Source organism: Triticum aestivum, chromosome 2D (assembly GCF_018294505.1).
Source record: "Triticum aestivum cultivar Chinese Spring chromosome 2D, IWGSC CS RefSeq v2.1, whole genome shotgun sequence".
Taxonomy (NCBI): domain Eukaryota; kingdom Viridiplantae; phylum Streptophyta; class Magnoliopsida; order Poales; family Poaceae; genus Triticum; species Triticum aestivum.
In genome coordinates, this window is record NC_057799.1 from 58,589,188 (window position 1) to 58,611,750 (window position 22,563).

Sequence of the window (22,563 nt, forward strand, 5' to 3'; positions counted from 1 at the left end):
AATCAATGAACTTTTTTCTAGTTCTGATTTGTTTCAAATTTTCTTCGCATGTTTTCCAAAAAAACCAAAAAATTTCTGAAATGTATGTGCAAGAAATAGCGCGGCTACGTTTTATACTTCTCATGCTGTGATCAAGGCAACGGGAGCAAATTTTTGGGAGGTTTCTCGGGCTACAAACATTCTGCATGTTCCTGGGCCGGCCCACCAGGTGCGGCAGCGGATTTCCGCGTGCCGTCGTGACGCAAACGTATCCTGCTGCTTTACGAGTAGATCTTTTTTTCCCTAATCAAAAAGGAAAAAGGTTCAGGAGGAAACTTGCGGAACGCGCTACCATATTCCGCTACTCCCTCCTCAGCATATATATATATAGGACGTACCGCAAACAGGAGATACAATCAGAACCCGCGAGATCGATTTGACGACGGAGAAACCACACCCAACGCGGACTGAAACCCTCTCCCTCTCGCGCGCGCTCGATCGACCGCCGCCCCCGTACGCACCAGCCGCCGTGCCGCGCCGCGCGCAGGAGGAGCCGACGACGCCGAGCGCAGCCATGGCGGCCTCCGAGGTGAGCTACTAGGCTTTTTCTTTCTGACGGGGCCGAGGTGAGAGAGCTTAGATGCACGCGCTTGTAGCTCCACTTTCATGATTCGGTTCCGTCGGAGTATATTTTATTTAGATTCAATATAATTGGATTTCTGGGCTTTGAACTGTGAACTTCTTCTAGGCTTTTCTGTGTAGTAGCTACTTTTTTTGTAGCGTTCATTTATAATCATGGTCACCAAAGTGCCATCCAAAAGTTGAAGTGAGCTCGGTATTCTTCCGGGGTGAACAAGAAACAAGCGAACTCATAAACACTTGAAGACCGAAAACTGAATTGTGGGTTTTACTTTATTCGTCATGCAAATTTCAGGTTCAGCTTGGCACATCGATTGCTGACATGGGAGATGGACAGGACATTCTAGGTATAGTTCATATGTATGTTGATACACTTGATCTTTCCTCTTCGTGAATCGCGGCCTCTGTTTTGACGTATCCGATTCCATGCTCTTCAGATCATCAAACTGTAGAGGAAGAAGAAGGCATTGTAATTGGAGTGGGAACTGACAGCGACTACCAAGAGGTGCCTCGATAGTATCTTCATTTTTAAATTTATTAAACCATGCGACTTTGTGTATTTGTTATTGACTTATTGGGTACTTCTGTTGTTCAGCTGCTGGATAGAGTGTTCAACATTCTCGTTGGAAACAATCCAGATCTCGCTGTGAATAGAGGAAAGATGGTTATGTGCCCTTCTAGGATTCTTAGGGAGGGTACGAGGAAGACAGTATTCGTGAACTTTATGGAGTCATGTAAAACGTGTGTTTCCACCTTTGTCTTGAAAAAATGCACTTTCACCAGATTTTGACAAACTAACCATCTGCAAATCTACATCTACAGGTTGCGTAGGGACCCTAATCACGTGATGGATTTTTTCCTCTCTGAGATGGCAACAAGCGGTTCAATTGATGGGCAGCACAGGTTGGTGATCAAAGGAAGATTTGCTCCGAAATCCTTTGAGTCGATCCTCAGGAGATACATCAGTAAGTGTCCTTGTCCAATTTCATTGCTTTAATGTTTAAAGTGTGCCATTCCTAGAACAAATGGTTTCCTGAATTCGGTAGGCTGTTTGTGACCTTTTGCATTTTGTAAACCTTTCAGATGCGTATGTCATCTGCAATGGATGTAAGGGCCATGATACCACTATATCCAAGGAAAACCGTCTCTTCTTCCTTCGCTGCGAGCAGGTAAAATGTCATATCTAGGCGCACATAAGTATTTGGTTACAGCATGTTTCCTTCCACATGATTTGTTCAACCCATGTCAAACATTTTGCTACTTATCACCATATATAGTTCCTCCGTTCTTTATATTTGTTAAATGCAAATTCAACGTGCCATAACCCACCTATTGTTTCTGCAAATGATGACTTGCAACTTCATTGCTGATATTATTTGATAAATACTTTAGTTACTGAACATTATTACAATGACCGAGGCTTAAACAATGTTAATAGTTCGTCGCATGTACTCCCTCCGTCCCAAAATTCTTGTCCTAGATTTGTCTAAATATGGATGTATCAAGTCACGTTTTAGTATTAGATACATCCGTATCTAGACAAATTTAAGACAAAAATTTTGGGACGGAGGGAGTACTACTTTCTTTTATTTTTCTCTATCTACAACCGTGTTACATGGGAATCCTGTTATAGTTTCATGCATTCCTCTTTAATAATAAAACAACTGCTTGTGGAAATCTGGTTTCTTGGTGCATTAGCACCATTGTAGGCTAAAATGGTTGTGATCATTCTGTAAAATAAGTTTTCTTGTGTTACTACTATTGTATCCTTTTCCATCATCCAAAGAAACTTTTGGTTGCAACTCTGAATGTGCCCTGCCGTTTTTCTTTCTTTCTGTAGTGTGGGTCTTCAAGGTCCGTCGATCGAATCAAGGCTGGATTTGTCGCACATGTTGGTCGTCGCAATGCCTGAACATTGGCCAAAACTCTAGATCGTCTACCCCGCTATACCCATGTGTAGACATGTGTTTTCTTTTCCTTTTTGCATCGCAAATGAGTTTCAGATTAACAGGGCTGTGACGCGGCACATGATGGAATCATGACTAATTTTCTAGGTTTATTAAAAGATTGTACTATGTGACGTGAGCATGTCATGGGGACAAGTTATAGCACTATCTACCAATTCAAAATGACAGAGTTTTAGTCCCTTTAATGTTTCAAACTTTCCATTACCTTGATAAAACAAGACGCCAAAGAGTTGGTATGTATAGTACAGGCCGTGCAACAGACAGTGAGCGAAGTAGATAAAAAATTGTGCGCACTGGTTCCGGGTGCACTGAACTTAACTAGTCTTGCAGCCTAGCTAGAGCTTGAGGCCGGGCTTCAGTTCATGGAGGTGTGGCGCGGGTTTGATGTAGGCCAACACCGTGTCCGCTGGCTGTGAGGAGGGTGGTGGCCGGGGAGTCCAGCGTGAGCGCGTTTGTGTGGCATCCGTCAAAATTGGCGATGCAAGCCAGGCCGGAAGATCGGCTGGATCTCTCCAGCTTCCTCCGGTTGACAGTCTTGTGCCACAAAGAAACATGCCAACTTCTTTGTGGAGCAACTGATAATATGGGATGCAATTATCAGACCAAAACAGTCTTAAGTGGGCAATTTTGTTCCTCTGGTGTTTTATTTGGAAGATCTCTACATGCCACATAGGTAGTGTTTGAATTGTAACCGAAGTGTCTCTACATTTGTTTTTTGTAATGATCCAAAATTCCAGATTTATTTGGATGGTTGCCAACCGTTTGGCATGGCAACACACTTTAGCCATCTGATCAAAACTAGAGCCGACGGCCACGAAGGCGGTCGATGCGAATGAAAAGATCAGTCGGTTGACTTCAAGGGTTTGCCAAGAAATTAACCACCCCACCCCACCCCACAAGAGGGCGCTACCCATTCCGAAAAATTTCACATGAGGAGAGAGTTGGATCCCCTATCAGATTGGCCATAAGTATGAAAGGAATTGTGGCGAATGTTTTGGCTCTAAAGATAAAAGCTCCGACGAGGAAGATCAAGTGTGGATCAGGCCAGCGTCGGGGACTATAAAATTAAAAGTCGATGCGAGCTATCACCAATATGCAAGGGCTGCAAGACTCAAATGGGGCGTTCATAGCTGCATCGTGTTTGTTTAAGGAGTTTGCCATTTGATGGCACATCAATGGAGGCGGTGGCATTGCTGGAAGGTCTGCGAATTGCCGATTCATTGGAGATCCTCTCAGTGGTTGTGGAATGTGATCCTATGAAGATAGTTCAAGCCATCCTTGACCCCGGAGGCGCCAGGTAGTGCTTGTCGTCGGCAGGTGATGCCGCCGACGGATGCTTCGCACGACTCATGCGGGGTCGTCAAATCAGGCCTACTGCCGGTAGGTGCTGCATGGTGGCTCTGGCGGAGGTGTCATGTTTAGCCTGTCGCTGCTGGATCGAAGATGCTGCGACGGCAACGGGAAGCGAGGCGGTATGAGACGTTTTTGTCTTCTGGCATCTTCTTCAAAGGTATCCAGCTATCAAGACGTCGGTAGCCAGACAAGTGGTGATGGTAGAGGCGGCTTCAATGATGAGTTTGTGCTCTCGAATGGAAACACAAGATCTCTGATTAGGTTATATCGACGCGCGTCTGCGTCGTGTTCTTGATGAAGGTGGTGGTTTGAAGCTTGGCTTTGGGGACGAGAATCCCGAGATCAACCTTGTGGCGGACTCGTCATCATCGGCACACATGCGGCAATTCCTTCTTGAAGGCATCGCCTAGAAGTTGTGTATTTTTGAGATTGCCTTTTATCATAGGGTTAGTGGTTGTCCAGGTCAATGTTGTTCGGCCGCTAAATTTTGTTCTCTTAATAATATATCGTTGTGTGCATCACTCGATGCAGAGACAGGGATTATCATCCTTTTCGAAAAAATCATTGACCCCGCAGACTATCGAGCATCATGAGCCGTGGTGACTGATGACTGCCGGGAGATTATGAGCTCTTTCAGCAGGGCGATTATAGTACTCTACGCACGGGATAGCAATGCTGTTGTGCATTCGCCTGCTCGAGCTAGTTAAAGAAGGAAATTATCTGAGGAGTGGTGCGAACATCCTTCTGACTTTCTCATTCCTTCTCGTGTAACATGATTATTGTTTAATAAAGGTTGCCGAATTTCAAAAAAGAAGAAGAAAAAAACACCCCACCCCACCCCTTCTTTTGGCATTGGGAAAGGCGAACAAGGAACCCTAGCCTGAGGTACGCTCAGAAAACGGCTCACAAATCTACCGAAATTTCTCGTTTTTCCACGGACTTCAACCCGATAGTGAAGGCATGTAGGGGAGCAGCAGCCGCCGGCGGTGGTGATTCGTGACGGATTTCTCCTAATCCCTAATTATTTGCAGGCCTGCGAGCGATGGCGGCGGTTGGATGCGCGGCCAGGAGGCTCGGCGGCTCCCTGCTCCAGCAAACGCAGACGGCGGCCACCTCACCTGCGATCGCGGAGGAGCGACGCCGGCTCGTGACACGGCTCATGCACACCAACGAGGTATCTTAACCAAAATTGACATCTTTTACCTCCTTTTCGCAGTGCAAAACAATATCTCACCACATCAAGGAGCGATAATCGAACTCTTTGCAATCGAGACAGCAACTTGTGCTCGACTGGGTCTCTCTTCTTCTCTTCTATTAGAAACAAGCGCAAGATTACTTACTAACCTACCCAAAGTAGCATCATACTTGTTTAACCTGACCTGAACCTATCCTGACCTTTGATTCAGTTGGCAGTTGCTGTACATCGTGCATTCTGTATCGTCGAACCTCGTTGATGGTAATCTTCTTGTTGGCAATCTTTAATGATATATAAAAAAATCATTATCTTTGTGCGTCCAGCATTCTGGTGAAGACGTTTTGCGCCAGATCCAGCAGAAGAAAAAGGAGCTGTATGATATGATACTTAAGGCGGAGAAGAATTTCATGACTAGTAACTGGCGTAACAGAGGGCTACTCCGGCATCTTTCTGTACAAATCGATCCAATGCCACATGACTTGCAATGGTACAATTAATATCAAGCACGCAATGTAAATTATCTATCTCTTCCTTACCTGTTTGACAGGAGTTGATATAGTCTCGTTTGACCTACCTGCAGGCACCGGTTAAGGTTATCCAAAAGGGCTACCAATGTGGTGAAGATAGTTGGGGTTATTACATTAACATCTATGGTTGCTACTGGTTCGTTTAGTTACCAAGATTTCAAAGATTATCTCGCAGACAGAAAGAAGCTACCCAAGGCTGTTAAGAAGAAAAATCAGCGCTCACAGGAAGAAGCTAGTCCGGCCTGTTAAGAAGAAAGATCAGTGAAGACAACATCTTGTTTGACGGAGAATCAAAGATGATGTCTGGATATCAACTTGTTTTCAGTTTATGACCTGTATCAGCTTGTTTTCAGTTTATGATGACCTGTTAGCTAGCACTATATGCTACTCATGCATCTTTGTGATCTTGTATGACATGGTATGTTATTAGAGCATCTACAGCCGGGCGCCCTATATCCGTCTCATACGTCCGGGCAGGCCATCCGATCACTGATCGGTCACAAAATACCGACCCAAGCGGAGCTCTCAAACGGGTCTCAAACGCCCGGGCTGACCAGCACACTCATATCCGTCCCAAATGTAAGGCGGATATGAGGCGGCCCGGGCACACCCGGCTGCGTCCACTTGACAAGCCCGACCCACCATCGACCCCACGGATGTCCCACAAAAAACCCCATCGGGCTCATCGCTCCAAAACCCTAGCTCACTCACTCTCCTCTCTCGCTCCGCCCTCTCCTCTCCCCGCACCGATTCCGATCGAATCCGGCGCAATGTTGAGCTCCGGCAGCCGCTCTGGCGACGAGCAGGATCCGGAGTATGAGCTTGCCCTCCGCATCGCCTTGGAGCTATCCAAGGTGGAGACCAGGGGCAGCTCTGGATCTGTGGGATTCCGATCGAATCCGGCGCAATGTTGAGCTCCGGCAGCCGCTCCGGCGACGAGCAGGATCCGGAGTATGAGCTTGTCCTCCGCATCGCCTTGGAGCTATCCAAGGTGGAGACCAGGGGCAGCTCCGGATCTGCAGCCTCGCTGCACCCACAACTTCCCTGTCGGCGCAGCAGCTCGGACGATGGCACTGGCCCCTCCTGTCCCGGGGGCAGCTCCAACAGGCAGCCTGCGCAATCCGCGCCTCCCCTACGCCAACCCCTGGCCCGCCGGCTGCTGCTCCCCCTCGTGGGTAGTGGTGGGTGCTTGTGCCCGCCTCGTCGGCCCGGACGCGCACGCCGGAGTTGGAGGCACGCGTCGCCCGTCGTGAGAGGCAGCGGGCAAGGGAGAGGAACGTTGCGGAGAGCTCTGCCCGCCGCCGCCGTGGGTTATCGGTAGAGCCTGACAAGGATGAGCGGCTCCTCGCGTGGGTCTACCGCCGGTCGCTTACGACGGCAGAGACGGACGCTCGGCGGCTCCGCCGGAAGAACGCAAAGGCTCTCCAGCTTGCCATCGAGCAGTCCGAGCAGGAGGCGAAGGAGAAGGCGACATAGGCGGCTCAGCTGGCCAAGCTCAAGCGCCAACAGGACCAAGCCGTCCAGCGCCTCAAGGGCCTCGTCATCGTCTCGTCCGAAGAATCGGATGATCCTCCACCAGCCGCCGACGGCTACAACTACGCCGGCGACCAGAAGGGGAAAGGGCCGGCCCGGAAGTGGTGAAGTTCAATTTCATTTCAAGTTTTAGATGTAGTATAAAGTTGTCCGTCGTTTATGTGAACTTTGGTGGACCTATGAACAACTGTTCGTGATCTTTTGGTGAACTATTGTGCTATCCTATGTCTGATTCTATGTCCGGTCAGCCGATCTACGTAGTTTGGTCGACGTTGCATGATTTAGTATGGATATAGGGGTTCGGAGATGAGATACATGGATGTGAACGACGCGATTTGAGGAGTGCCCGGCCAGTGTCCACGAACGCGTCCGGGCGTGTCTGCGGGGGTTTGAGGGGCCGGATTTGCCAAGTCCGGTTGTAGATGCTCTTATATCTCGCTTCGAGTAGCTTGCACGACACTGTAGGTTATTTACGGAAAAAGGGTTTCCCCTTGCTTTGTATGACAAAGCAACCAACACCGATCACATAGCAATGCTCGGGCGAGAAGCACAACAAGCCCAAACGAAAAGAGAAAGAACAAATGAGAAGAAAGAAATGCCAACAACGGCAACTCGACAAAGCATGGGTGTGACCCGCCATCGCTGCACCCTCCGGAATCGACCCACCGCGGACCAAGGCTCCAATCCGCCTCGTACCAAGCAACACCTCCAAGAAGGGATGCGACGTCGACGACGCTGCTACCCGGACGTGTTCTAGGGTTTCCCTCGGCACGCGGAAGGGAGTCGAGGATGGATACCTCCGACACCCTCCAGGAAGGGATGGCGGCACCCGCAGGTGTCACTGCATCGGAGCAGGAAGAGCCGGCAAGGGATTTCTCCCGCACTCCAAACCTCACTGTTCAACCGGGCCGGAGCTAACCAGCCACCTCGCCGCCCACCAGCATGCGCCACCGTGGTCTTGACGCCACCCATGCCGCCTAACTGAGATCACCACCACGAGGCCAAGAGGATGGAGAGAGACGCATCAGGCGACGAGAGCAGCAGCACCGAAGCCACGCGGGAGGGAATTACCTCCACTGCCATCGTGTGGGAGGCCCGTGCCTCCTGCACCGTAGTGGTTGCCATTCAGACGTAGCAGTAGGGCATACCAGGCCACCCCTGGCCCTGCCAGGCCCAAATCCGGCCCGCAAAGCCCCACCGGCCACGCTGCAGCAGGGCGGCACCAGCGCCGCCAGCAACCACCCGCCTATCGCCGCCCCCCGCCTTTCGGAAACCATGCCGAGGACCCTCCCCGCCGCCGGCCTGCCTAGACCCAGATGGGACCCAAAGGGCCCAGATCTGGGCCGAGCGGGCGTTGCTAGATAACGCCGCCGCGTCACCCCATCGCCTAGTAGATCGCCTGCCACTAGGCCGGAGGGCCCCGCTGCCGCCTACGAGCACCCCGCAACGCCGCACCGCCCCGCATCAGCGCGGCCCGAGAGGAAAATGGTCGGCGCCGCTCGGGCCAGACCCGGCGACGGGCGCCAGCGCTGGTGGCAAGGAGGGAGGGAAGGGGGAGGGCTCGGGGAGGAGGCGTCGGGGGAGCAGACGGTCGCCCGCCGGGGCGACGCGGTCGGCAGAGGGAGGAGGGCTTCGTAAGATTGTCTTCCTTCGATACTGTGGGTTATTTTGGTTGTGTGGTTTCCACAAAAGCCCAATATTGTATATCTCTTACCTCAGTTAGAGCAAGTCCAACTGGTGCCCCATCCAACTCCCCTAACCAAAATTTGACTATGCACCAAATCTTAGCTCCGATCAGTGCTCCATCTAGCTTTTCGAAAATCTAGAGTCGCCAATTCATGTCCAGAGTTCGACATTTATGTAGAACAAGAGAGAGAATTAATCTGCATCCTTAAGCTCAGCGGTTGTGGTGGAAAGAGACCCGTCCCATGTGCCAGTGATGCGAGGTAGACCCTGAGATGGCTGTTGGCCTGTTGCCATCACATTTCTAGAGAGAAAATGCTAAACGTACAGGCATCTAGGGCCCCCTGATTTTTAGGGGGTGGGTCCCGCTTTGGCAACTGAAATCCAACCACAAAGCTCCACGTAGCATTATTTTCTAGTCAACTTGTAAAACCCTGTATAATCTTGTACGTGTAGCATTACTCTTTCTAGAGATAGGGGTGGGAGGATAGAAATCAAAGACAGAGAAAGAGCGAGAGAGAGAAGGTTGCTTTCATTCTAGCGTAGGTGGGTTAGATTGAGGGAAGTGTTCTTTATTTCGACAATGGCGGCGGAAAATTGCGATAATAAATCAGATAAAGGGTTTTAGGTTATTTCAGGGCCACCGGAGAGGGAGCCAAAGGGGCCCACATGGGACCCACACACTCATGTGGCACGCGTTGGGCTTAGGGCGCTTGGGCCCCACAGGCCTCCTCCAGGCCCAAGCCTCTGGCCCTTGGCTCATTTTCTTCTCTAATTGATCATTATGATTTTTTTTGATTTTTTCTGGCTTCGAAAAAAATCTCCAGGTAACATTTTGCTCCTTTCTGGCAGTTTTCCGCATTCCCCCTCATTTATGCAAACTTGTAAAATAAAAGGAAAACCAGTGAGAATGATGTCATAATGCATAAAACATGGTTATTGTTGGGGAACGTAGTAATTTCAAAAAATTTCCTACGCACACGCAAGATCATGGTGATGCATAGCAACGAGAGGGGAGAGTGTTGTCTACGTACCCTCGTAGACCGACAGCGGAAGTGTTATTACAACGCGGTTGATGTAGTCGTACGTCTTCACGATCCGACCGATCAAGTACCGAACGTACGGCACCTCCAAGTTCTACACACGTTCAGCTCGATGACGTCCCTCGAACTCCGATCCAGCCGAGTGTTGAGGGAGAGTTTCGTCAGCACGACGGCGTGGTGACGATGATGATTTTCCACCGACGCAGGGCTTCGCCTAAGCTCCGCGACGGTATTATCGAGGTGTAATATGGTGGAGGGGGCACCGCACACGGCTAAAATATCGTATATCAAGTGTGTCCTTAGGTGCCCCCCTACCCCCGTATATAAAGGAGCAAGGGGGAGGCCGGCTGCCCTAGGCGCGCCAAGGAGAGAGGGGGAGTCCTCCTCCTAGTAGGAGTAGGACTCCCCTTTCCTAGTCCTACTAGGAAAGAAGGGGGGGAAGGAAAGAGAGGGAGAGGGAGAGGGAAAGGGGGCTGCGCCCCCCTCTCCTAGTCCAACTAGGACTCCCCTTGGGAGGGGGCGCGCCACCTCCTGGCTGCTGCCCTCTCTCTCCCCTCAAGGCCCACCAAGGCCCAATACTTCCCTGGGGGGTTCCGGTAACCCTCCGGCACTCCGGTTTAATCCGAAACTTCTCCGGAACACTTCCGGTGTCCGAATATAGTCGTCCAATATATCAATCTTTATGTCTCGACCATTTCGAGACTCCTCGTCATGTCCGTGATCACATCCGGGACTCCAAACAACCTTCGGTACATCAAAACATATAAACTCATAATATAACTGTCATCGTAACTTTAAGCGTGCGGACCCTTTGGGTTCGAGAACTATGTAGACATGACCGAGACAGCTCTCCGGTCAATAACCAATAGCGGGACCTGGATGCCCATATTGGCTCCCACATATTCTACGAAGATCTTTATCGGTCAGACCGCATAACAACATACGTTGTTCCCTTTGTCATCGGTATGTTACTTGCCCGAGATTCGATCGTCGGCATCTCGATACCTAGTTCAATCTCGTTACCGGCAAGTCTCTTTACTCATTCCGTAATACATCATCCCGCAACTAACTCATTGGTCACAATGCTTGCAAGGCTTATAGTGATGTGCATTACCGAGTGGGCCCAGAGATACCTCTCCGACAATCGGAGTGACAAATCCTAATCTCGAAATACGCCAACCCAACAAGTACCTTTGGAGACACCTGTAGAGCACCTTTATAATCACCCAGTTACATTGTGACGTTTGGTAGCACACAAAGTGTTCCTCCGGTAAACGGGAGTTGCATAATCTCATAGTCATAGGAACATGTATAAGTCATGAAGAAAGCAATAGCAACATACTAAACGATCGGGTGCTAAGCTAACGGAATGGGTCAAGTCAATCACGTCATTCTCCTAATGAGGTGATCCCGTTAATCAAATGACAACTCATGTCTATGGCTAGGAAACATAACCATCTTTGATTAACGAGCTAGTCAAGTAGAGGCATACTAGTGACACTCTGTTTGTCTATGTATTCACACATGTATTATGTTTCCGGTTAATACAATTCTAGCATGAATAATAAACATTTATCATGATATAAGGAAATATATAATACTTTATTATTGCCTCTAGGGCATATTTCCTTCAGTCTCCCACTTGCACTAGAGTCAATAATCTAGATTACATAGTAATGATCCTTACACCCATGGAGTCTTGGTGCTGATCATGTTTTGCTCGTGGAAGAGGCTTAGTCAACGGGTCTGCAACATTCAGATCCGTATGTATCTTGCAAATTTCTATGTCTCCCACCTGGACTAAATCCCGGATGGAATTGAAGCGTCTTCTGATGTGCTTGGTTCTCTTGTGAAATCTGGATTCCTTTGCTAAGGCAATTGCACCAGTATTGTCACAAAAAATTTTCATTGGTCCCGATGTACTAGGTATGACCTAGATCGGATATGAACTCCTTCATCCAGACTCCTTCATTTGCTGCTTCCGAAGCAGCTATGTATTCCGCTTCACACGTAGATCCCGCCACGACACTTTGCTTAGAACTGCACCAACTGACAGCTCCACCGTTCAATGTAAATACGTATCCGGTTTGCGATTTCGAATCGTCCAGATCAGTGTCAAAGCTTGCATCAACATAACCCCTTACGATGAGCTCTTTGTCACCTCCATAAACGAGAAACATATCCTTAGTCCTTTTCAGGTATTTCAGGATGTTCTTGACCGCTGTCCAGTGATCCACTCCTGGATTACTTTGGTACCTCCCTGCTAAACTTATAGCAAGGGACACATCAGGTCTGGTACACAGCATTGCATACATGATAGAGCCTATGGCTGAAGCATAGGGAACATCTTTCATCTTCTCTCTATTTTCTGCAGTGGTCGGGCATTGAGTCTTACTCAATCTCACACCTTGTAGTACACGCAAGAACCCTTTCTTTGCTTGATCCATTTTGAACTTCTTCAAAACTTTGTCAAGGTATGTGCTTTGTGAAAGTCCAATTAAGCGTCTTGATCTATCTCTATAGATCTTAATGACTAATATATATGCAGCTTCACCGAGGTCTTTCATTGAAAAACTCTTATTCAAGTATCCCTTTATGCTATCCAGAAATTCTGTATCATTTCCAATCAGTAATATGTCATCCACATATAATATCAGAAATGCTATCGAGCTCCCACTCACTTTCTTGTAAATACAGGCTTCTCCAAAAGTCTGTATAAAACCAAATGCTTTGATCACACTATCAAAGCGTTTATTCCAACTCCGAGAGGCTTGCACCAGTCCATAAATGGATCGCTGGAGCTTGCACACTTTGTTAGCTCCCTTTGGATCGACAAAACCTTCCGGTTGCATCATATACAACTCTTCTTCCAGAAATCCATTCAGGAATGCAGTTTTGACATCCATTTGCCAAATTTCATAATCATAAAATGCGGCAATTGCTAACATGATTCGGACAGACTTAAGCATCGCTACGGGTGAGAAGGTCTCATCGTAGTCAATCCCTTGAACTTGTCGAAAACCTTTCGCAACAAGTCGAGCTTTATAGACAGTAACATTACCATCAGCGTCAGTCTTCTTCTTAAAGATCCATTTATTTTCAATGGCTTGCCGACCATCGGGCAAGTCAACCAAAGTCCATACTTTGTTCTCATACATGGATCCCATCTCGGATTTCATGGCTTCAAGCCATTTTGCGGAATCTGGGCTCACCATCGCTTCTTCATAGTTCGTAGGTTCGTCATGGTCTAGTAACATGACCTCCAGAATAGGATTACCGTACCACTCTGGTGCGGATCTTGATCTAGTTGACCTACGAGGTTCAGTAATAACTCGATCTGAAGTTTCATGATCATTATCATTAACTTCCTCACTACTTGGTGTAGGTGTCGCAGAAACTGATTTCTGCGATGATCTACTTTCCAATAAGGGAGCAGGTACAGTTACCTCATCAAGTTCTACTTTCCTCCCACTCACATCTTTCGAGAGAAACTCCTTCTCTAGAAAGGATCCATTCCTAGCAACGAATATCTTGCCTTCGGATCTGTGATAGAAGGTATACCCAGCAGTTTCTTTTGGGTATCCTATGAAGACACATTTCTCCGATTTAGGTTCGAGCTTATCAGGTTGAAGTTTCTTCACATAAGCATCGCAACCCCAAACTTTAAGATACGACAACTTTGGTTTCTTGCCAAACCATAGTTCATAAGGCGTCGTCTCAACGGATTTCGATGGTGTCCTATTTAGAGTGAATGCAGCCGTCTCTAAAGCATATCCCCAAAACGATAGCGGTAAATCAGTAAGAGACATCATAGATCGCACCATATCTAATAAAGTACGATTACGACGTTCGGACACACCATTACGCTGTGGTGTTCCGGGTGGCGTGAGTTGCGAAACTATTCCGCATTGTTTCAAATGTAGACCAAACTCGTAACTCAAATATTCTCCTCCACGATCAGATCGTAGGAATTTTATTTTCTTCTTACGATGATTTTCAACTTCACTCTGAAATTCTTTGAACTTTTCAAATGTTTCAGACTTATGTTTCATTAAGTAGATATACCCATATCTGCTCAAATCATCTGTGAAGGTGAGAAAATAACGATATCCGCCTCGAGCCTCAATATTCATCGGACCACATACATCTGTATGTATGATTTCCAAAAAATCTGTTGCTCTCTCCATAGTTCCGGAGAACGGTGTTTTGGTCATCTTGCCCAGGAGGCACGGTTCGCAAGTACCAAGTGATTCAAAATCAAGTGATTCCAAAATTCCATCAGTATGGAGTTTCTTCATGCGCTTTACACTGATATGACCTAAACGGCAGTGCCACAAATAAGTTGCACTGTCATTATTAACTCTGCATCTTTTGGCTTCGACATTATGAATATGTGTATCACTACTATCGAGATTCATTAAAAATAGACCACTCTTCAAGGGTGCATGACCATAAAAGATATTATTCATATAAATAGAACAACCATTATTCTCTGATTTAAATGAATAACCGTCTCGCATTAAACAAGATCTAGATATAATGTTCATGCTCAACGCTGGCACCAAATAACAATTATTCAGGTCTAAAACTAATCCCGAAGGTAGATGTAGAGGTAGCATGCCGACGGCGATCACATCGACTTTGGAACCATTTCCCACGCGCATCGTCACCTCGTCCTTAGCCAATCTTCGCTTAATCCGTAGCCCCTGTTTCGAGTTGCAAATATTAGCAACAGAACCAGTATCAAATACCCAGGTGCTACTGCGAGTATTAGTAAGGTACACCACAATAACATGTATATCACATATACCTTTGTTAACCTTGCCATCCTTCTTATCCGCCAAATACTTGGGGCAGTTCCGCTTCCAGTGACCAGTCTGCTTACAGTACAAGCACTCAGTTTCAGGCTTAGGTCCAGACTTGGGTTTCTTCTCCTGAACAGCAACTTGCTTGCTGTTCTTCTTGAAGTTCCCTTTCTTCTTCCCTTTGCCCTTTTTCTTGAAACTAGTGGTTTTACTGACCATCAACACTTGATGCTCCTTTTTGATTTTTACCTCCGCTGCCTTTAGCATTGCGAAGAGCTCGGAAATTGTCTTATCCATCCCTTGCATGTTATAGTTCATCACGAAGCTCTTGTAGCTTGGTGGCAGTGATTGAAGAATTCTGTCAATGACGCAATCATCCGGAAGTTGAACTCCCAGTTGAATCAAGTGATTATTATACCTAGACATTCTGAGTATATGCTCACTGACAGAACTATTCTCTTCCATCTTGCAGCTATAGAACTTATTGGAGACTTCATATTTCTCAATCCGGGCATTTGCTTGAAATATTAACTTCAACTCCTAGAACATCTCATATGCTCCATGACGTTCAAAACGTCGTTGAAGTCCCGGTTCTAAGCCGTAAAGCATGGCACACTGAACTATTGAGTAGTCATCAGCTTTGCTCTGCCAGACGTTCATAACTTCTGGCATAGCTCTTGCAGGAGGCCTGGCACCTAGCGGTGCTTCCAGGACGTAATTCTTCTGTGCAGCAATGAGGATAATCCTCAAGTTACGGACGCAGTCCGTGTAATTGCTACCATCATCTTTCAACTTAGCTTTCTCAAGGAACGCATTAAAATTCAACGGAACAACAACACGGGCCATTTATCTACAATTAACATAGACAAGCAAGATACTATCAGGTACTAAGTTCATGATAAATTTAAGTTCAATTAATCATATTACTTAAGAACTCCCACTTATATAGACATCCCTCTAATCATCTAAGTGATTACGTGATCCAAAGCAACTAAACCATGTCCGATTAACACGTGAGATGGAGTAGTTTCAATGGTGAACATCACTATGTTGATCATATCTACTATATGATTCACGCTCGACCTTTCGGTCTCTGTGTTCCGAGGCCATATCTGTATATGCTAGGCTCGTCAAGTTTAACCTGAGTATTCCGCGTGTGCAACTGTTTTGCACCCGTTGTATTTGAACGTAGAGCCTATCACACCCGATTAACACGTGGTGTCTCAGCACGAAGAACTTTCGCAACGGTGCATACTCAGGGAGAACACTTTTATCTTGAAATTTTAGTGAGAGATCATCTTATAATGCTACCGTCAATCAAAGCAAGATAAGATGCATAAAGGATTAACATCACATGCAATCAATATAAGTGATATGATATGGCCATCATCATCTTGTGCTTGTGATCTCCATCTCCGAAGCACCGTGCTCGTGATCTCCATCTCCGAAGCACCGTCATGATCACCATCGTCACCGGCTCGACACCTTGATCTCCATCGTAGTATCGTGGTCGTCTCGCCAACTTATTGCTTTTATGACTATCGCTACCGCTTAGTGATAAAGTAAAACTATTACATGGCGATTGCATCTCATACAATAAAGCGACAACCATATGGCTCCTGCCAGTTGCCGATAACTCGGTTAAAAAACATGATCATCTCATACAACACATTATATCACATCATGTCTTGACCATATCACATCACAACATGCCCTGCAAAAACAAGTTAGACGTCCTCTACTTTGTTGTTGCATGTTTTACGTGGCTGCTACGGGCTTAGCAAGAACCGTTCTTACTTACGCATCAAAACCACAACGATAGTTTGTCAAGTTGGTGCTGTTTTAACCTTCGCAAGGACCGGGCGTAGCCACACTCGGTTCAACTAAAGTGAGAGAGACAGACACCCGCCGGTCACCTTTAAGAAACGAGTGCTCGCAACGATGAAACCAGTCTCGCGTAAGCGTACGCGTAATGTCGGTCCGGGCCGCTTCATCTCACAATACCGCTGAACCAAAGTATGACATGCTGGTAAGCAGTATGACTTATATCGCCCACAACTCACTTGTGTTCTACTCGTGCATAGCATCAACGCATAAAACCAGGCTCGGATGCCACTGTTGGGGAACGTAGTAATTTCAAAAAATTTCCTACGCACACGCAAGATCATGGTGATGCATAGCAACGAGAGGGGAGAGTGTTGTCTACGTACCCTCGTAGACCGACAGCGGAAGCTTTATTACAACGCGGTTGATGTAGTCGTACGTCTTCACGATCCGACCGATCAAGTACCGAACGTACGGCACCTCCAAGTTCTACACACGTTCAGCTCGATGACGTCCCTCGAACTCCGATCCAGCCGAGTGTTGAGGGAGAGTTTCGTCAGCACGACAACGTGGTGACGATGATGATGTTCCACCGACGCAGGGCTTCGCCTAAGCTCCGCGACGGTATTATCGAGGTGTAATATGGTGGAGGGGGCACCGCACACAGCTAAAATATTGTATATCAAATGTGTCCTTAGGTGCCCCCCTGCCCCATATATAAAGGAGCAAGGGGGAGGCCGGCTGCCCTAGGCGCACCAAGGAGAGAGGGGGAGTCCTCCTCCTAGTAGGAGTAGGACTCCCCTTTCCTAGTCCTACTAGGAAAGAAGGGGGGGAAGGAAAGAGAGGGAGAGGGAGAGGGAAAGGGGGCTGCACCCCCCTCTCCTAGTCCAACTAGGACTCCCCTTGGGAGGGGGCGCGCCACCTCCTGGCTGCTGCCCTCTCTCTCCCCTCAAGGCCCACCAAGGCCCAATACTTCCCCGGGGGGTTCCGGTAACCCTCCGGCACTCCGGCTTAATCCGAAACTTCTCCGGAACACTTCCGGTGTCCGAATATAGTCGTCCAATATATCAATCTTTATGTCTCGACCATTTCGAGACTCCTCGTCATGTCCGTGATCACATCCGGGACTCCGAACAACCTTCAGTACATCAAAAAATATAAACTCATAATATAACTGTCATCGTAACTTTAAGCGTGCGGACCCTTTGGGTTCGAGAACTATGTAGACATGACCGAGACACCTCTCCGGTCAATAACCAATAGCGGGACCTGGATGCCCATATTGGCTCCCACATATTCTACGAAGATCTTTATCGGTCAGACCGCATAACAACATACGTTGTTCCCTTTGTCATCGGTATGTTACTTGCCCGAGATTCGATCGTCGGTATCTCGATACCTTGTTCAATCTCGTTACCGGCAGGTCTCTTTACTCGTTCCGTAATACATCATCCCGCAACTAACTCATTAGTCACAACGCTTGCAAGGCTTATAGTGATGTGCATTACCGAGTGGGCCCAGAGATACCTCTCCGACAATCGGAGTGACAAATCCTAATCTCGAAATACGCCAACCCAACAAGTACCTTTGGAGACACCTGTAGAGCACCTTTATAATCACCCAGTTACGTTGTGACGTTTGGTAGCACACAAAGTGTTCCTCCGGTAAACGGGAGTTGCATAATCTCATAGTCATAGGAACATGTATAAGGCATGAAGAAAGCAATAGCAACATACTAAACGATCGGGTGCTAAGCTAACGGAATGGGTCAAGTCAATCACGTCATTCTCCTAATGAGGTGATCCCGTTAATCAAATGACAACTCATGTCTATGGCTAGGAAACATAACCATCTTTGATTAACGAGCTAGTCAAGTAGAGGCATACTAGTGACACTCTGTTTGTCTATGTATTCACACATGTATTATGTTTCTGGTTAATACAGTTCTAGCATGAATAATAAAAATTTATCATGATATAAGGAAATATATAATACTTTATTATTGCCTCTAGGGCATATTTCCTTCAGTTATATATGAACAATTTATGTTAAGAAGATGCAAACTGCCCGTATCAGGGTTCACAGTTGTTTTAGATTGCAAGCCATGCATGGTTGGTATCCTCAACACCGAGTCATAACCTCTTGTTTTATATTTTCGGATGCTCGCAACTAGTTATCATCTTAGTTCATAGATCCTATGCCATGAAGTTCGGGCCGGTCCATACCACATCTGTTGTCCAAAAACGGTGTTGCGTCAGAGCAATTTTCAAGCTTTCCCTTTTGGTTTTGTCACTCTTTGAGGCTGGAAACTCCTAGAAGCATAATTTATTGGTGAGGACTAAACTTGTGATCTATCCTGACATTTGAACGGTTTGGAGACGCCTCAAGGTATACCATGAGTGGATAGGATTGAGAATCACCTTTATGGTGATGTCTCAAGGAGAAGAAGTGTAAGTGCATCTAGTGCCACCCCTAGTTGGTTTTGGAGTATTGACGACAAACTTGGTTGAGGGACTAATGCAATTGTGAGAATTGCAGGATAACACAGGTAGTAGTCCCATATTGATTCGGTTTACCTACCAGAGATGACCCCTAAAAATGTGTGAAGACATTGAAGACAATGGTGGTCTGTGAAGATAATCACAGTGAAGATTATGACATGAGAAGACATTCACATGAAGACTATGGAGTACGAAGACATAGTTGTTTCATATTTTCCTTTTCTTCTTTGTTGAGTCATAGGAACCACCGTACTCTTAAGTGGGGTCCAAGTGAACAAGGTCAGAGTGACTGATGTGATGCTCAACCAAATCCTATGTCTTCGAGTGAATATAATGAGAGCAAATCTTATCCAGAGCTCGATGAGTCAGCTTTACTTTTAGCCCAAGTCAAGCTGCCGCGTGCGTTTGAAATCTGACCGTTGGACACGTGTCAGTTCCTTAGTGACCCAGGGTCATTTCGGACAAATCAGGTTGGGTTGCCTCCTGGCTATAAATAGCCCACCCCCTACACAATAAATTGGTGGCTGCTCAGAGTTAGTGCACGGCTTTTGTCGTTTGAGAGCAACCCACCTCCGAAGTATTTGAGAGAGAGATCCTTGCGAGGACAAAACCCAAAACACCCAGAGCCAAAGAGTGTTAGGCATCAGTGAAGTCTTTCTGTCCGCGTGATCTGAAGACTTATTACACTTGAGGACTGTGAATCCTCCAGCCGGTTAGGCGTCACGTTCTGAGCATCCAAGAGCCATTGTGGATTGCAAGTGAACAAAGTCTGTGAAGGTTTGGAAGTCTACGTTGAAGACTTACCAAAGTGATTGGGCGAGGACTATGTGTTGTTAGCTCAAGGGGAATAAGGTGAAGACGCGATCTTCTGAGTTGAATCTCAGCCTCCCTAACCAGACATACAGTTGTCACAGTAACTGGAACTGGTCTACCAAATCCTTGTCCTCTCCAAGCAACTGGTTCTATCCTTCCCATCTCTTTACTTTACAGTTTGTCTTCGTGAAGTCATTGCCTACTTGTATGATCTTATTGTCTTCACCGTGTGAAGACTGTTGTTGTTTGGCTTCATACTATCTTCCATCCTGATCCATACTACCTAGCTGCTGATAGTGTTTGTACTTTCACTTCATTGCTTACTTGACTATGGCTTGTCTAGTGTAGTCTACCTTCCGCTGCATATCAATAGGTTCATTTCTACTATTTGTCTTCAAAGCCCCCGTGTTTTGAAGACTTTCATAAAAAATCGCCTATTCACCCCCCTCTAGTCGATAACTAGCACTTTCAATTGGTATCAAAGCAAGGTGCTCCCTTGTTCTGTGTGATTCGGTTTAACCACCTGGAGTTTTAGCTATGTCGACTGCAGGGATAATCAAAGTTTCCGCTGCGTGCCCTGTCTTTGATGGCACTGATTACCCCTACTGGAAGAATAAGATGCGTATGCATCTTGAAGCCATTGACGTTGACCTTTGGTATGTCGTCAAGAACGGCGTTCCCAAGGTCGGTGAAGGTTTCACCGCTGCTGATGTCAAGAGGTTCATTCAACTGGACTCGACTGCCAAGAACATCATCTGTGGTCATCTGACCAAAGGACAATATGGCCATGTGAGTGCTCTGGAAACTACGAAGCTAGTCTAGGACTGGCTCTCCAAGGTCAACGAAGGCGTCTCAACCCAGAGAGACTCAAGGATTGATGTTCTTCGCAACCTCTTCAACCGCTTCAAGAGAAACGACAATGAGAATGTCTAGCTCACGTTTGATCGCCTCACTGATATCACAAATGAGCTTCGCGCACTTGGCACCACTGAGATCACCAAGCATGAAATCGTCAAGAAGCTCCTGAGATCACTTGACAGCTCATTCGACACCCTGGCCCTGATGATTCAAGAATGCCCTGACTTCAACACTCTCGATCCTTCTGACATACTTGAGAGGCTCAACACACATGAGTTCCGGTTATCTGAGAAGAGAGATATCTATGGTCCCAACTATGGCCGAACTCGCGCTTTGAAGGCAAAGGTTGTTTCCTCATCTGAAGAAGAATCTGACTGCAGTTCTGGGGATCCTGAAGACATTGGAAAGGAGCTTGCTATGCTTGTGAAGAAGTTCTGGAAGTTCACCAAGAAGAAAGGCTTCAGAAAGTCTTCGAGATCCAGCTCAGGAAATGATGAAGCTTCCACTCGTGACCACAAGAAGAGAACATGCCACAAATGCAAGAAACCTGGTCACTACATCTCTGGGTGTCCACAGTGGGACAATGAGACCAAGAAGAAGAAGAAGAGCAAGGAATATGATTCTGATGACAAGAAGAAGAAGAAATCCTCAAAGTCTTCTTCAAAGTCTTCATCTCACAAGAAGAGATCATCTAGCAAGGCTCGTGCATTTGTTGGCAAGGAGATGGATTCAGAGGAGGAGTCTTCTTCTGAGGAGGTGGAGGTGGAGTCTGAGGAGGAGTTCGATTCAGGCGTGGCAAGCCTGGCTCTAGCTTCAGCCTATGTCGCCAAGTCCATCTTCAACACTGAAGACAATGGCCTCATCACCAACGCTGATGCCAATGATGAGGATGACTCTGCTCCCACCTACTGCTTCATGGCACGAGGTGCCAAGGTAAACTCACGCGATGCTTACTTTCAAACACTAGTGAAGATGACTCCGAATGTGAATCTAAACCTAGCTATAAAACACTTGCTAAAATTGCAACTGAACAACAAACTGCTATGGCACATATTCAAAAGTTGCTAGACAAAAGCGATGACCTGTTGGATGCGGAAATGACCCGAACTCAGTCCTTAATTGAATACATTAAAAATCTTCATGTTAAGTACGAGGAACTTGAAAGTCGTCATGAAACGCTCTCAACTACTCATGAAAAGCTCTACTATGATTATCTTCAAAGGAAGTAAGAGCTTGAGAACTTGAGATCGGCTCATGAAGATCTTCAAAAGGAGAACGAGTCACTCCGCGCTCAACAGATTAGTTCCGCTCAGGAAGGATTTGAACCACCATGTCTAAAATGCCTTGAGCGTGATAATGTTGTCTCTATCGCTGAATGTTCTACTGCTGGTGCTGTTGCAATATCTTCAACTGTTGATGTGGTAACTAACCCCTCTACTGAGGATACCACTACTATTGCTGATGAGAATGCCAGGTTGAAGACATTGCTTGAAACAGGAATGTACAAAAGTCTCAAAGGGCAACAGACACTATGTGATGTCCTCAAGAAACAGATTCTGAACCGGAACCCTAGGAAAGAGGGTGTTGGGTTCGAGAGGAAAATGAATGTCGATGGTTCTTACTGGAAGCCTGAGCAGTACCCCAAAACCACATGGGTTGCTGCAAAGGGACCTTCAGTGGATCCATGTACCTTATCTGGCTTCACTTGTGCTAACCCGATTATCATTGATGAATCCTTTGATGCAAACTATAAGCTGTTTAAGAATCAGAATGGTGAAGTGTTTGCCAGGTATATTCGTACTAACTGCAGGCATGGACCACCTTTGAAGAAGATCTAGGTGCC

The 22,563-nt window shown here is 46.8% G+C and overlaps 2 protein-coding genes across 2 annotated transcripts; both read left to right on the forward strand.

The window, feature by feature from the left end:
- Window positions 1–383: 383 nt before the first annotated feature.
- On the forward strand, window positions 384–2,770 carry LOC123048695 (eukaryotic translation initiation factor 2 subunit beta-like). The gene is made up of 7 exons (XM_044471740.1): window positions 384–568; window positions 914–965; window positions 1,056–1,123; window positions 1,214–1,359; window positions 1,441–1,583; window positions 1,702–1,787; window positions 2,459–2,770. Exons 1-7 carry the CDS (start codon window positions 554–556, stop codon window positions 2,528–2,530), a joined length of 582 nt encoding a protein of 193 aa, XP_044327675.1. The 5' UTR covers window positions 384–553; the 3' UTR covers window positions 2,531–2,770.
- Window positions 2,771–4,677: 1,907 nt separating this feature from the next.
- LOC123048696 (uncharacterized) lies at window positions 4,678–6,092 on the forward strand. Its single transcript, XM_044471741.1, has 4 exons — window positions 4,678–4,823; window positions 4,970–5,112; window positions 5,457–5,620; window positions 5,714–6,092. The coding sequence occupies exons 2-4, from the start codon at window positions 4,981–4,983 to the stop codon at window positions 5,907–5,909; spliced, it is 492 nt and encodes a 163-aa protein (XP_044327676.1). The 5' UTR covers window positions 4,678–4,823; window positions 4,970–4,980; the 3' UTR covers window positions 5,910–6,092.
- The last annotated feature ends 16,471 nt before the right edge of the window (window positions 6,093–22,563 follow it).